The sequence below is a fragment of the Triturus cristatus genome, chromosome 1_2 (assembly GCF_964204655.1).
Source record: "Triturus cristatus chromosome 1_2, aTriCri1.1, whole genome shotgun sequence".
Taxonomy (NCBI): Eukaryota; Metazoa; Chordata; class Amphibia; order Caudata; family Salamandridae; genus Triturus; species Triturus cristatus.
The window spans coordinates 484705202-484719612 of NC_140580.1; the positions used below are offsets into that span (position 1 = coordinate 484705202).

A 14411-nucleotide genomic window follows, 5' to 3' on the forward strand; every position below is an offset into this window, starting at 1 on the left:
CGAAACGACGTCCTCAACCACTGCCGGTCCTGCCCCACGTGCCAGGCCAGCGGGAAGAGCGGCCGCAAGCTCAAAGCACCTCTGCAACCCTTCCCAGTGGTCACCACCCCGTTCGAGAGGGTAGGAATAGACATTGTGGGGCCCCTGGACCCCTGCACAGCACAAGGACATCGGTTCATCCTGGTACTGGTGGACCACGCCACCCGCTACCCCGAGGCTGTGCCCCTGCGAACTGTAACAGCTCCGGTGGTCGGCCGGGCCCTAATGGGGATCTTCTCCTGGGTGGGCTTCCCCCGAGAAGTCGTCAGCGACCGAGGCACAAACTTTATCTCGAAATATATGAAGTCCCTCTGGCAACAGTGCGGGGTCACCTACCGATTCACGACCCCCTATCACCCTCAAGGGAACGGACTAGTTGAGCGATTCAACCGCACACTCAAGGGAATGATTGGGGGATTGGAAGAGCCCCTCTGTCGCCAGTGGGATGTACTACTTCCGTGCCTCCTCTTCGCCTATCGAGAAGTTCCCCAGAAGTCCCTCGGCTTTAGCCCTTTCGAACTCCTGTACGGGCACCCTGTGCGAGGGCCCCTCAGCCTAGTCAAAGAAGGTTGGGAGATGGCCCCCCTAAAGACCCCTCCAGACGTCTTCAAGTACCTCCTGGCACTACGCAATCAGACCCGGCGCTTCAGGGAAATGGCAAAAGCGAATCTTGAGGCCAGTCAGGAGGACATGAAAAAATGGTACGATCAGAATGCCTCCTCCGTCGAATTCGAACCTGGTCAACAAGTGTGGGTGATGTCCCCCACCGAACCATGTGCCTTGCAAGATAAGTGGACGGGGCCCTTCAAAGTGGTCGAACGCAAGAGCCCCGTCACCTATCTCATCGACATGGAGTCCCCCCGGAACCCCCTCCGGGTCCTCCACACCAACAGACTCAAACCCCACTTTGTGCGCTCGGAACTCAGCCTCCTGATGGCTACAGACAGTGGGGCGGAAGAAGACTCCGAGCCCCTCCCTGATCTCCTGAAAACCCAGGAGAAAGACGGTTCCGTGGACGGGGTCCGGCTCTCCGATGCCCTCACCCCAGAGCAACGCCAGGGCTGCCGGGACCTCCTGCTGCAGTTTGCTACTCTGTTTTCCCTCACCCCAGGGATCACCCCTTGGTGCTTGCACGACGTGGACACTGGGGACAGTCCCCCTATCCGACACCGGGCCTACCGCGTACCAGATCGGGTGCGGGCCTGCATCCAAGAGGAAGTATCCAAGATGCTCACGCTCGGGGTCATCGAGCCCTCGGACAGCCCCTGGGCCAGCCCGGTCGTGCTGGTCCCCAAAGCCGCTGCCCCCGGCACCACTCCTGAACTCCGGTTCTGCGTCGACTATCGGGGCTTGAACGCTGTCACCAGGACCGACGCTCATCCTATCCCCCGAGCGGATGAATTGATCGACCGCCTGGGGGCCGCCCGCTACCTCAGCATCTTCGACCTGACAGCGGGCTACTGGCAGATCGGTCTCACACCCCGGGCCCAAGAACGGTCCGCCTTTTCTACCCCCGATGGCCACTACCACTTTAAAGTCATGCCCTTCGGCATGAAGAATGCCCCAGCTACTTTTCAGCGTCTAGTGAACCAGGTCTTGGCGGGGCTCGAAGAGTTCAGCGCCGCCTACCTGGACGACATCGCTGTATACAGCCGCCACTGGTCCGACCACCTCCACCACCTCCGAGAGGTCCTGCAAGCCCTCCAGCGGGCCGGCCTCACGATTAAGGCCGGCAAGTGCCAAATTGGTCAGGGGTCCGTGACCTACCTCGGACACCAGGTGGGAAGCGGTCTGGTGGCCCCTCTGCAACTCAAAATTGCTGCCATCCAGTCCTGGCAACCCCCAGTCACGCAGACCGAGGTCTGAGCCTTCTTGGGACTCACCGGCTACTACCGGCGGTTCGTGAGGGACTATGGCAGCATTGTGGGGCCCCTCACGGGTCTCACGTCCAAAAACCACCCGAAGAAGATTAACTGGACCCCCGACTGTCAAGCGGCCTTCGAGAAGCTGAAGGCCGCCCTGTGCACCGCCCCTGTGCTCCAGGCCCCCGATTACAGTCGGGAATTCATTGTACAAACGGACGCCTCCGACCACGGCATCGGGGCGGTTCTTTCCCAGCTGAACCCCGAGGGTCTTGACCAGCCGGTGGCCTTCATCAGCAGACGCCTCCTGGCCCGAGAACAGCGCTGGAGCACAATCGAGAAGGAGGCCTTCGCAGTGGTGTGGGCCCTCAAGAAGCTCCGGCCCTATCTCTTCGGTACCCACTTCCGGGTGCAAACCGATCATCGACCCCTGCAGTGGCTAATGCAGATGTGGGGGGAAAACCCAAAACTATTGCGCTGGTCCATCTCCCTGCAGGGAATGGACTTCACTGTGGAACATCGACCGGGCCAAGACCACGCCAACGCAGATGGCCTGTCACGCTTTTTCCGCCTCGACGAGGAGAGTCCCCAAGAGGATGGGTGACTCTCCCCGCCTTCAGCTGGGGGGGACGCATGTTGGACAGGCCACATGAAGGGCTTGCTCCCTCCCCGCATGACAGGGCCCAAGCCCCGGACTCCCAGGTGTTACCCACAAGGGCAACCCGCACCCCGTCTCCCAACGGAACTCCTGCCCCCGGACAGCCATGTATCATGGGGCCGAACCACTACCGGCTCCCCCGGCCGGATCAGCCGCCATCTTGGGCGCTGCGCCACGAGGCCGCGTGGCCTCGGCTCGACCCTAACCCTGGGCCTGGCCGGCCCCGACATCCCGGCACCACCATCCACCCAGGAGGTGAACGGACCACTTGGCAGGTCAATGGGAGAAAGAAGTGTCGATGGCTCTCCCCCGCCAGGTGCCGATCACCCTCCAGCTCCCCCAGGCGCTGGCTCCACCCCCTGCTGGGTGTCTGGACTCCCTCATCCCGGACCCCCCGACCTCCAAGTGCGAGGGTCCGGACATCAAAGGGCGCCAGACCTATAACTAGGGCAGCTCCAGAGCAGGAAGGCAGTTGTATCCTGGAGTCGAGAGACACCGAGAGAACTCAGCCTTGACGGACTACTGGCGCTGCCGTAGCCCTGCCTTGTGAACTATCGTCCTGCCTGCTGGCGCTGCCGCGGCCTTCTGCATCATCCATCCTCGTCGGGACCTGCTGGCGCTGCCGCGGACCGTTGTAACGACCACCTTCATCGGGACCTGCTGGCGCTGCGGCGGACCGTGTAACGACCATCTTCACCGGGACCTGCTGGCGCTGCCGCGGACCGTGTAACGACCATCTTCACCGGGACCTGCTGGCGCTGCCGCGGACCGTGTAACGACCATCTTCACCGGGACCTGCTGGCGCTGCCGCGGCCCGTCCAAGCTAGAACACCGAGCTCGAGGATTGTGAGCTACCCACCATACCATTTCAGCTACCAGATTGGTAACCAGACTGTCCCGCTACCCCCTTTCCCCAAACCAAGAGACTCGAATCGAGGGGACCCCTGAGTCCAGACCTCCTTGTACCATTTCATCGTACCTTAAGAAATCACCTATAAAGAACGCTAAATCCTATCCTTGTGTGGTGTATATCTGTGGGGGGGAAGTTATTCATCTGTACGATCGCTGGAGACGGCTCTCCCCGGAGACCTCTCCCCTTGTCCTCGGCCGACCCTCCCGGTCCGTCTAACACAGACATACCTGATGTTTGCGTATGCTGGATGTGTTGCGCATCACCCATCCTATGTCTGGGGGTGGCAGGGGTAATGGCCAACAGGTCCCCTGTGAGTGGGGGTGGCAGGGGTGATGGGAATAATAAGCCCTGTGAGTGGGGTGGCAGGGGTGATGGGCAACAGGTCCCCTGTGAGTGGAGGTGGCAGGGGTGATGGGTAACATAAGCCCTGTATGTCGGGTTGGCAGGGGTGATGGGCAACAGGTCCCCTGTGAGTGAGGGTGGCAGGGGTGATGGGAAACATAAGCCCTGTGAGTGGGGGTGGCAGGGGTGATGGGCATCATAAGCCCTGTGAGTGGGGGTGGCAGGGGTGATGGGCAACATGTCCCCTGTGAGTCGGGGTGGCAGGGGTGATGGGCAACAGGCCCCCTATGGGTGTGGGTGTCAGGGGCGATGGGCAACATAAGCCCTGTGAGTGGGGGTGGCAGGGATGATGGGCAACAGGTCCCCTGTGAGTGGGGGTGGCAGGGGTGATGGGAAACATAAGCCATGTGAGTGGGGGTGGCAGGGGTGATGGGCAACATAAGCTCTGTGAGTGGGGGTGGCAGGGGTGATGGGCAACAGGTCCCCTATGAGTGGGGGTGGCAGGGGTGATGGGCAACAGGTCCCCTGTGAGTGCGGGTGGCAGGGGTGATGGGCAACATAAGCCCTGTGAGTAGGGATGGCAGGGGTGATGGGAAACATAAGCCCTGTGAGTGGGGGTGGCAGGGGTGATGGTAAACATAAGCCCTGTGAGTGGGGGTGGCAGGGGTGATGGGCATCAGGTGCCCTGTGAGTGGGGGTGGCAGGGGTGATGGGCAACAGGCCCCCTATGGGTGTGGGTGGCACTGGTGATGGGCAACATAAGCCCTGTGAGTGGGGGTGGCAGGGGTGATGGGCAACATAAGCCCTCTGAGTGGGGGTGGCAGGGGTGATGGGCAACATAAGCCCTGTGAGTGGGGGTGGCATGGGTGATGGGCAACAGGTCCCCTGTGAGTGGGGGTGGCAGGGGTGATGGGCAACATAAGCCCTGTGAGTGGGGGTGGCAGGGGTGATGGGCAACATAAGCCATGTGAGTGGGGGTGGCAGAGGTGATGGGCAACAGGTCCCCTGTGAGTGGGGGTGGCAGGGGTGATGGGAAACATAAGCCCTGTGAGTGGGGGTGGCAGGGGTGAGGGGCAACATAAGCCCCGTGAGTGGGGGTGGCAGGGGTGATGGGCAACATAAGCCCTGTGAGTGGGGGTGGCAGGGGTGATGGGCAACATAAGCCCTGTGAGTGGGGGTGGCAGGGGTGATGGGCAACAGGTCCCCTGTGAGTGGGGGTGGCAGGGGTGATGGGCAACAGGTCCCCTGTGAGTGGGGGTGGCAGGGGTGATGGGAAACATAAGCCCTGTGAGTGGGGTGGCAGGGGTGATGGGCAACATAAGCCCTGTGAGTGGGGGTGGCATGGGTGATGGGCAACAGGTCCCCTGTGAGTGGGGGTGGCAGGGGTGATGGGCAACATAAGCCCTGTGAGTGAGGGTGGCAGGGGTGATGGGAAACATAAGCCCTGTGAGTGGGGGTGGCAGGGGTGATGGGCAACATAAGCCCTGTGAGTGGGGGTGACAGGGATGATGGGCAACAGGTCCCCTGTGAGTGGGGGTGGCAGGGGTGATGGGAAACATAAGCCCTGTGAGTAGGGATGGCAGGGGTGATGGGAAACATAAGCCCTGTGAGTAGGGATGGCAGGGGTGATGGGAAACATAAGCCCTGTGAGTGGGGGTGGCAGGGGTGATGATAAACATAAGCCCTGTGAGTGGGTGTGGCAGGGGTGATGGGTGACAGGTCACCTGTGAGTGGGGGTGGCAGGGGTGATGGGCAACAGGCCCCCTATGGGTGTGGGTGGCACTGGTGATGGGCAACATAAGCCCTGTGAGTGGGGGTGGCAGGGGTGATGGGCAACATAAGCCCTGTGAGTGGGGGTGGCAGAGGTGATGGGCAACAGGTCCCCTGTGAGTGGGGGTGGCAGGGGTGATGGGAAACATAAGCCCTGTGAGTGGGGGTGGCAGGGGTGAGGGGCAACATAAGCCCTGTGAGTGGGGGTGGCAGGGGTGATGGGCAACACAAGCCCTGTAAGTGGGGGTGGCAGGGGTGATGGGCAACAGGTCCCCTGTGAGTGGGGGTGGCAGGGGTGATGGGAAACATAAGCCCTGTGAGTGGGGGTGGCAGGGGTGATGGGCAACATAAGCCCTGTGAGTGGGGGTGGCAGGGGTGATGGACAACAGGTCCCCTGTGAGTGGGGGTGGCAGGGGTGATGGGCAACAGGTCCCCTGTGAGTGGGGGTGGCAGGGGTGATGGGAAACATAAGCCCTGTGAGTGGGGTGGCAGGGGTGATGGGCAACATAAGCCCTGTGAGTGGGGGTGGCATGGGTGATGGGCAACAGGTCCCCTGTGAGTGGGGGTGGCAGGGGTGATGGGCAACATAAGCCCTGTGAGTGGGGGTGGCAGGGGTGATGGGAAACATAAGCCCTGTGAGTGGGGGTGGCAGGGGTGATGGGCAACATAAGCCCTGTGAGTGGGGGTGACAGGGATGATGGGCAACAGGTCCCCTGTGAGTGGGGGTGGCAGGGGTGATGGGAAACATAAGCCCTGTGAGTGGGGGTGGCAGGGGTGATGGGCAACATAAGCTCTGTGAGTGGGGGTGGCAGGGGTGATGGGCAACAGGTCCCCTGTGAGTGGGGGTGGCAGGGGTGATGGGCAGCAGGTCCCCTGTGAGTGCAGGTGGCAGGGGTGATGGGCAACATAAGCCCTGTGAGTAGGGATGGCAGAGGTGATGAGAAACATAAGTCCTGTGAGTGGGGGTGGCAGGGGTGATGGTAAACATAAGCCCTGTGAGTGGGGGTGGCAGGGGTGATGGGCAACAGGTCCCCTGTGAGTGGGGGTGGCAGGGGTGATGGGCAACAGGCCCCCTATGGGTGTGGGTGGCACTGGTGATGGGCAACATAAGCCCTGTGAGTGGGGGTGGCAGGGGTGATGGGCAACATAAGCCCTGTGAGTGGGGGTGGCAGAGGTGATGGGCAACAGGTCCCCTGTGAGTGGGGGTGGCAGGGGTGATGGGCAACATAAGCCCTGTGAGTGGGGGTGGCATGGGTGATGGGCAACAGGTCCCCTGTGAGTGGGGGTGGCAGGGGTGATTGCAACATAAGCCCTGTGAGTGGGGGTGGCAGGGGTGATGGGCAACATAAGCCCTGTGAGTGGGGGTGGCAGAGGTGATGGGCAACAGGTCCCCTGTGAGTGGGGGTGGCAGGGATGATGGGAAACATAAGCCCTGTGAGTGGGGGTGGCAGGGGTGAGGGGCAACATAAGCCCTGTGAGTGGGGGTGGCAGGGGTGATGGGCAACATAAGCCCTGTGAGTGGGGGTGGCAGGGGTGATGGGCAACATAAGCCCTGTGAGTGGGGGTGGCAGAGGTGATGGGCAACAGGTCCCTGTGAGTGGGGGTGGCAGGGGTGAGGGGAAACATAAGCCCTGTGAGTGGGGGTGGCAGGGGTGAGGGGCAACATAAGCCCTGTGAGTGGGGGTGGCAGGGGTGATGGGCAACATAAGCCCTGTAAGTGGGGGTGGCAGGGGTGATGGGCAACAGGTCCCCTGTGAGTGGGGGTGGCAGGGGTGATGGGAAACATAAGCCCTGTGAGTGGGGGTGGCAGGGGTGATGGGCAACATAAGCCCTGTGAGTGGGGGTGACAGGGGTGATGGGCAACAGGTCCCCTGTGAGTGGGGGTGGCAGGGGTGATGGGCAATAGGTCCCCTGTTAGTGCGGGTGGCAGGGGTGATGGGCAACCTAAGCCCGGTGAGTAGGGATGGCAGGGGTGATGGGAAACATAAGCCCTGTGAGTGGGGGTGGCAGGGGTGATGGTAAACATAAGCCCTGTGAGTGGGGGTGGCAGGGGTGATGGGCAACAGGTCCCCTGTGAGTGGGGGTGGCAGGGGTGATGGGCAACAGGCCCCCTATGGGTTTGGGTGGCACTGGTGATGGGCAACATAAGCCCTGTGAGTGGGGGTGGCAGGGGTGATGGGCAACATAAGCCCTGTGAGCGGGGGTGGCACAGGTGATGGGCAACAGGTTCCCTGTGAGTGGGGGTGGCAGGGGTGATGGGAAACATAAGCCCTGTGAGTGGGGGTGGCAGGGGTGAGGGGCAACATAAGCCCTGTGAGTTGGGGTGGCAGGGGTGATGGGCAACACAAACCCTGTAAGTGGGGGTGGCAGGGGTGATGGGCAACAGGTCCCCTGTGAGTGGGGGTGGCAGGGGTGATGGGAAACATAAGCCCTGTGAGTGGGGGTGGCAGGGGTGATGGGCAACCTAAGCCCTGTGAGTGGGGGTGGCAGGGGTGATGGGCAACAGGTCCCCTGTGAGTGGGGGTGGCAGGGGTGATGGGCAACAGGTCCCCTGTGAGTGGGGGTGGCAGGGGTGATGGGAAACATAAGCCCTGTGAGTGGGGTGGCAGGGGTGATGGGCAACATAAGCCCTGTGAGTGGGGGTGGCATGGGTGATGGGCAACAGGTCCCCTGTGAGTGGGGGTGGCAGGGGTGATGGGCAACATAAGCCCTGTGAGTGGGGGTGGCAGGGGTGATGGGAAACATAAGCCCTGTGAGTGGGGGTGGCAGGGGTGATGGGCATCATAAGCCCTGTGAGTGGGGGTGGCAGGGGTGATGGGCAACAGGTCCCCTGTGAGTGGGGCTGGCAGGGGTGATGGGCAACAGGTCCCCTGTGAGTGCGGGTGGCAGGGGTGATGGGCAACATAAGCCCTGTGAGTAGGGATGGCAGGGGTGTTGGGAAACATAAGCCCTGTGAGTGGGGGTGGCAGGGGTGATGGTAAAAATAAGCCCTGTGAGTGGGGGTGGCAGGGGTGATGGGCAACAGGTCCCCTGTGAGTGGGGGTGGCAGGGGTGATGGGCAACAGGCCCCCTATGGGTGTGGGTGGCAGATGTAATGGGCAACAGGCCCCCTATGGATGGGGTTGTTAGTGGTGCTGGCCATGCAACCCCTATGGTGGGCTTTTGTTAGTGGCCAGGATATGTATCCCCTGTCTGTGTGTGCCATTTTGCGGGTACCTGTCGTTTGTTTATCTGGTAGGTGTCTGACTTACTGTCTGCACCGTCGGCATCGGTCCCTGATCCGGTCATAGATGTAGAGGACTGAAATGACCTGCGCGATGGGATTCATGATGTGTTTGTGTCGTACACGCTGCTTGTTGCTCCATCTCGTACCCACTGCAAGCTGTTCCGTCTCGTAGCCGTGTATTGATTTGTGGCGCGAATCGTAGCTGATATGCTTGTTTTCCGGATGCTGTGATGTGCCGTATGTGATGACCCGTCCGGCACGTAGGAAGTACGCATCGTACTTGTCATGCCGGAAACTGCTATGGATACTGCTTCCGGGCGACACGGTTCCTCTTTGGGAGTTACGGCTCGGACGGAGAATGGGTCTTGATTCACATCCTACGTGTCGGTCGTGTTTATGCGCATCGTACTTCCTATATAGGACGGACCGGCTCCGGGTACGTGTCAGTCGCAGGGTAAGGCTACGGACAGCTGTCCGAGTGGCCTCGGAATCTGCCCCAAAGCAGTGTTGGACTGGCTTTTTAGGCAGTCTGGCACTACCAGATGGGCGATTAGAAAGGGCCACTGTGTGGGCTGGCTTTGTTGTCCAAAATATGGCCCATGGACCAAAATAAGAAATGTCCATGCATTGGCCCTTTCACGTTGGAAGACCTGGCAGTGTCAGAATCCCAGACAGCTCAAAATGTCAGTGCAAAACTGAAAAAAGTCACACAAACCAGTGCAAAGTGTTGACTTTTTACTTTCCAGAACAAAACTGTATTTGCGCTGGAAAGAAGCTTGTAAAGTAATGCAATGGGGCATACTATGGTTGTTACATGTACGGTCCCAATCTATCACTTGTATTTTTGTGGAAAACACCTATCCGCAAATAATGGTAGCTAGGACTTTGGACTACACAATACTCCCTCCATGAGGCAGTTGGTAACAAGGAACAAGCATTTGCAATGCAATAGGTCTCGCATTTCTAGAATTTGAGCTATTGCCATTGTAAATGACATTGTATTTTATTTACATGTTTTGAAAACCTGCAAGCGGTGCCTAAACATGCACTTTGTGCTTATACTCCTTTCTTATGAACGGCAAGGCTGGCGGTAAAAGAGGCGCAGTTACTGCCAGTCTTGCTTCTCATATGCAACAACTATAAGTACAAATACAATTAGTAACTTTGAAATGTGACAAAATAATTATTATATTAATTCCAGATTAGGTTGTACTCTATGTGGAGCTGATGAAGGGAAATTTATAGAAGGTCTAATATAAATGAGATGTGGTAGGTGCAGCACAGAAAGCTGCACCTAGATGTCCCTAGTGACCGAGGCACCAGCACTGCTTGTCTATGTGTAGTACCACAAGCTGCACCTAGAGGTCCCTAGTGAGCATCATAAACTTTGAAGATATGGTAAATCCTACCTACCCATAATGCCTTGCATGCAAGATAGTACCACGAGTACATTCAAATAGCTATGTCCATGTATACAATTAGTAGCTTTGAAATATGTCAAAATAATTATTATATTAATTCCAGATTAGGTTGTACGCTATGTGGAGCTGATTAAGGGAAATTTATAGAAGGTCTAATATAAATGAGATGTGGAAGATGCAGTACAGCAAGCTGCGTCAAGATGTCCCTAGTGAGCAAGGCACCAGCACTGCTTGTGTAGGTGCAGTAGCACAAACTGTGCCTAGAGGTCCCTAGTGAGCATCATAAACTTTGAAGATATGGCAAATCTACCCTACACATAATGCTTTGCATGCAAGACAGTACCACAAGTACATTCAAATAGTTATTTCCATGTGTACAATTAGTTTTGAAATGTGACAAAATAGTTATTATATTCATTCCAGATTAGGTTGTACTCTATGTGGAGCTGATTAAGGCAAATTTATGGAAGGTCTAATATAAATGTGAGATGTACTAGTGAGTAATCACTGCCAATCTAGTTTAGGACTAAGTGAGTGTCCTATCTGAAGACCTTTAAGAAAGTAGTGCATTGAGGCTGTAATTAAAATCCTACAGCGTAACAGCACATGTAACAGGGGGTGTCCTCAGGGGAGGTGACAAGAAGAGACAAGGCGGTACTAAGGCGGGACTACAAAGCCTAATGACCAATGAAAAGCCACCATTTACAAAGGACAGGGACAGGAGCCATTTAAAAACATGAGTGGGAAGTAAGTGGAGCTTTATCCACATATCCTGAATACAGAATGTCTTGAAGAGACAGCGCAAGCGCTCCCTAGGAGAGACCTAAAAATGTTCTCCAACACTGTATCTGTGCTGCACAGCACACATACTACGCGGGAAAAGTTAGCACAACATATTTCTTTATTTGTAAGTAGGGACATAGCACATTTTTGGGGGGAATACATGCATAAAACTCCAACCATTTTCCCACTAGTTATTATTCACCTACATCAATCTCTACCAACATCTTCCATTCACTGGCAGCATCTTCAGTTCATCTTCCAACGCTAGCACTCATGCACCGCTACCAATGTATCACTATTACACCGCATCAACCATTGTCTCCATTAAGGACCTCATTTATAAGACCATTGTGCTGCTGGTGAGTCATGTTTTTTTGACGCATCAGCAGGGCAATTGGCTTGGCCATATTTACAAGGACACGTAAAGTCACCATGCCTGACTTTTTATGGCCTTGTATATATGGGCCCCTTTCATACATTACTCTATGTGAAAGGGGCATTTCATGGGTGTTGCTGTGGGTGTTCCCGCACAACATCCATTGAACTTGACAGATTCCCAGTTTTACAATATTTTATAATGATACAACGAGAAAATCTACTTTTATTTATCCTTGTTTTTTCCTCTTTATATGCGTGCTGCAATCTGAAGCGCACATGGAAAGAGGAACATACCATCAATGATGGTTTTTGTGCAGGAAGGTGTAGCTTCCTGCACAAAAACAATCATCCCTGTAATGCAGGGACTCTTGAAACATAACGCATGGGGGTGTGCATTGGCACACGGATATCTGTTTGTGCAGGAATGCACTGTATCTTATAGATACAGCACAAACCAGCCCTTTTATTTTAATGCACGGCAGTGCAGCAGGAAGGTTTTGCTGAGCTGCCATGCGTTAAAATATAGTAAATGAGCCCCTAAACTGTTTCTACATTATTGATGAACAATAACAAAAAAAAGTCTACATTTATTTAGGACAAACAAATGTTTGTTGTAGATTAGATTGTAAAACATACTATCACACACTGGTTTACAGTTAGTTCATACTTTTGCTCATACTGTCCTAGTTAGACAATGTTTTTTTTATTGTTTTGCTTATGTGTTTAGTTTTGAATTTCTTTGCTTATATTCCCCTGATTTAAAAGTTTTTTAATAAGAATTTCCAATAGGAGGGTTTCTATATCTATTGTATTTTAAAATGCTGCTGTTAAAGCAATTGAATGGTTATGGTGTGGCAATAAGCAGGGAAAATAGGGCAATTCAAGTGCATTTCTGTCTTAATGGTTTGCTGAAGCGTCAGACTCATTGGTTTGATTTTAGGGTCTGGTAAACATTGCCAAAAGGCTTTGGAAATATGAATCTACGTTTTAAAAGTAAACATTACACTTTTTCCCTTTTATAACAGGAGGTTGCCGGGCTAGTCTGAAACAAGTGAGTAGCAGTCACCAGACAATTGCAGTAACCACGGCATCTCCAGCAACATTGATGGCAGTGGATTCAGAAACAAATCATGGACCATCCACATCCAGCGTCCAACCCTGCTGTGTTTTGACTCTGTCACCAATCAAAATACCAGTCCTGACAGCACCTTTTTCAAGTAAGATAATATCAGATGATGTTATACCTACATTTTACGGTAAAAATTAGATGAACTAATCAATTGAAGAATGACAACGTTGCATATTAACTTCAACTTGAGTTTGAGGGCACTGGCAAACTAACCATTGTCTAAATCATTCTGTTTTTTACCCTACCCAAGTAGTCGTCCTAAAATCATTGTGCGAAAAAAGACAGGATGTATGGTATTTTATTAAATTCCTGTTACTGGTGTGTATAGGACTTAAGGAAACTGTAAGCATCTTCATTGTTCTAAATACCTATTTCATTGACGAAATATGTCAGTGTTTAGTTTGTTTATTATTCAAATATGAGTTGAAATCCTGATTGGTAAAATTCCTAAGGTGTTCCTCTGTTACTTAAAATTCCACAGAGCTGTAAGATAATTGTTTGCTACTCTGTTTTCCTGGTAATTTTTGAATGTGAAGTAACTAAACAGTGATCTTGAACTCTGTAATTAAAAATGCATTGTGAATAATTTGATTGACTAAACTCGTATTTCCAACTTGGAAACAATAAAAACAGTTTGTTTCGATTGTGTTTCTGCTGGCAGAAATCACAACATGGCTGTATACATTGATTGAAGAATCCAAGTGAGATCAATTTATAAAGACAGCAGATAGATTGGGAATAGATATTTTTCTATGGTGTATGTCAGATGATAAATGACCAAGATCACTTTAAAATGAACTGAATATTCTTTAAAGGACAAACCCTTTAGATTTAACGTTGGTACCAGTAAACAGTCTTATTGCCTAAAGCAGAGAAACCCCCAATCGTTTCCATTCTTCCTGGATCCCATCCCATGGTGCTCATTTCTTTTGTAATACTTATCATACATATTTAAACTCTTTACCATTGATAAGGTGTTCCTATTTTCCTCACTGTCCTTCATAGCAAATGACAATTGAGTCGTTTAGAAGGTGATGTATTTTCAACTTTTGAAAATAATAATTTAAATGTCTACTCATTTTATACTTTTACATAAATGGTGTAAGAGGCTATTTTGCTGTTCTGTCTCCCTATTAAATGAAGAATTGATTGTATTATTTTGTTGATGATTGATTAATCTATGTAATAAACACATGCACAGGCAAGTTCAATAATGACCCCACAGTTAAGTACAATGTCTGCTATAATATCAGATATATGTTAAACTGAGGGCCAGGGTTTTTCTTTGCTTGAGAATGGGCCACCTCTTGATTATGAAAACATCCCTCTCCTAAGGATATCTATCTTGTTAGCGATAGCTAGGATTGTTTGTTTTCTTTTATAGGAATTTCCTTGGGATAATGCTCCTGAATAACTAGGGTAGTGGAAATTCCCAATGGAATAAGACAAGACACTCCTCGCCCCTTGCTAATTATCATTTTAAAACCATCATCAAAGTATTTCACAAATGGCAAGGTGTGAATATAGTTTTCAATTTCCAGCAGCAATCATCCTGATAACAGGGTCTCGAATAGGTCATGATCAATCAATTAATCAATCAATCAGGGGTTTGTATAGCGTGGCTACTCACCGGTGAGGGTTTCAAGGTGCTGAGGAGGGGGCTGCTGATCTGTCTGGGAGTGAAGGTGTTTTGAGATCCTTCCTGAATAGGGTCAACGACTCTGATTGCCTGAGTTGGAGGGGCAGGGTTTTCCAGAGCTTGGAGGCAAGGTAGGAGAATGTGGCGGTAAAGTAGGAGATAAATAATCATACTGTAAACATTTTGGCACTAAATTCACACAAACATAGCATTTTTTATATTTGGAACTTTGAACTTTTGATATTTGTAAA

At 53.2% G+C, this 14411-nt stretch overlaps 1 protein-coding gene across 1 annotated transcript in view; it reads left to right on the forward strand.

The window, feature by feature from the left end:
• The window catches only part of TCERG1L (transcription elongation regulator 1 like), a 1143777-nt gene that overhangs the window by 151617 nt on the left and 977749 nt on the right, over nt 1-14411 (forward strand). Inside the window, exon 4 of the mRNA XM_085606206.1 lies at nt 12418-12609. Coding sequence (XP_085462332.1) covers nt 12418-12609 — 192 coding nt within the window. The remainder of the gene's footprint in view (nt 1-12417; nt 12610-14411) is intronic.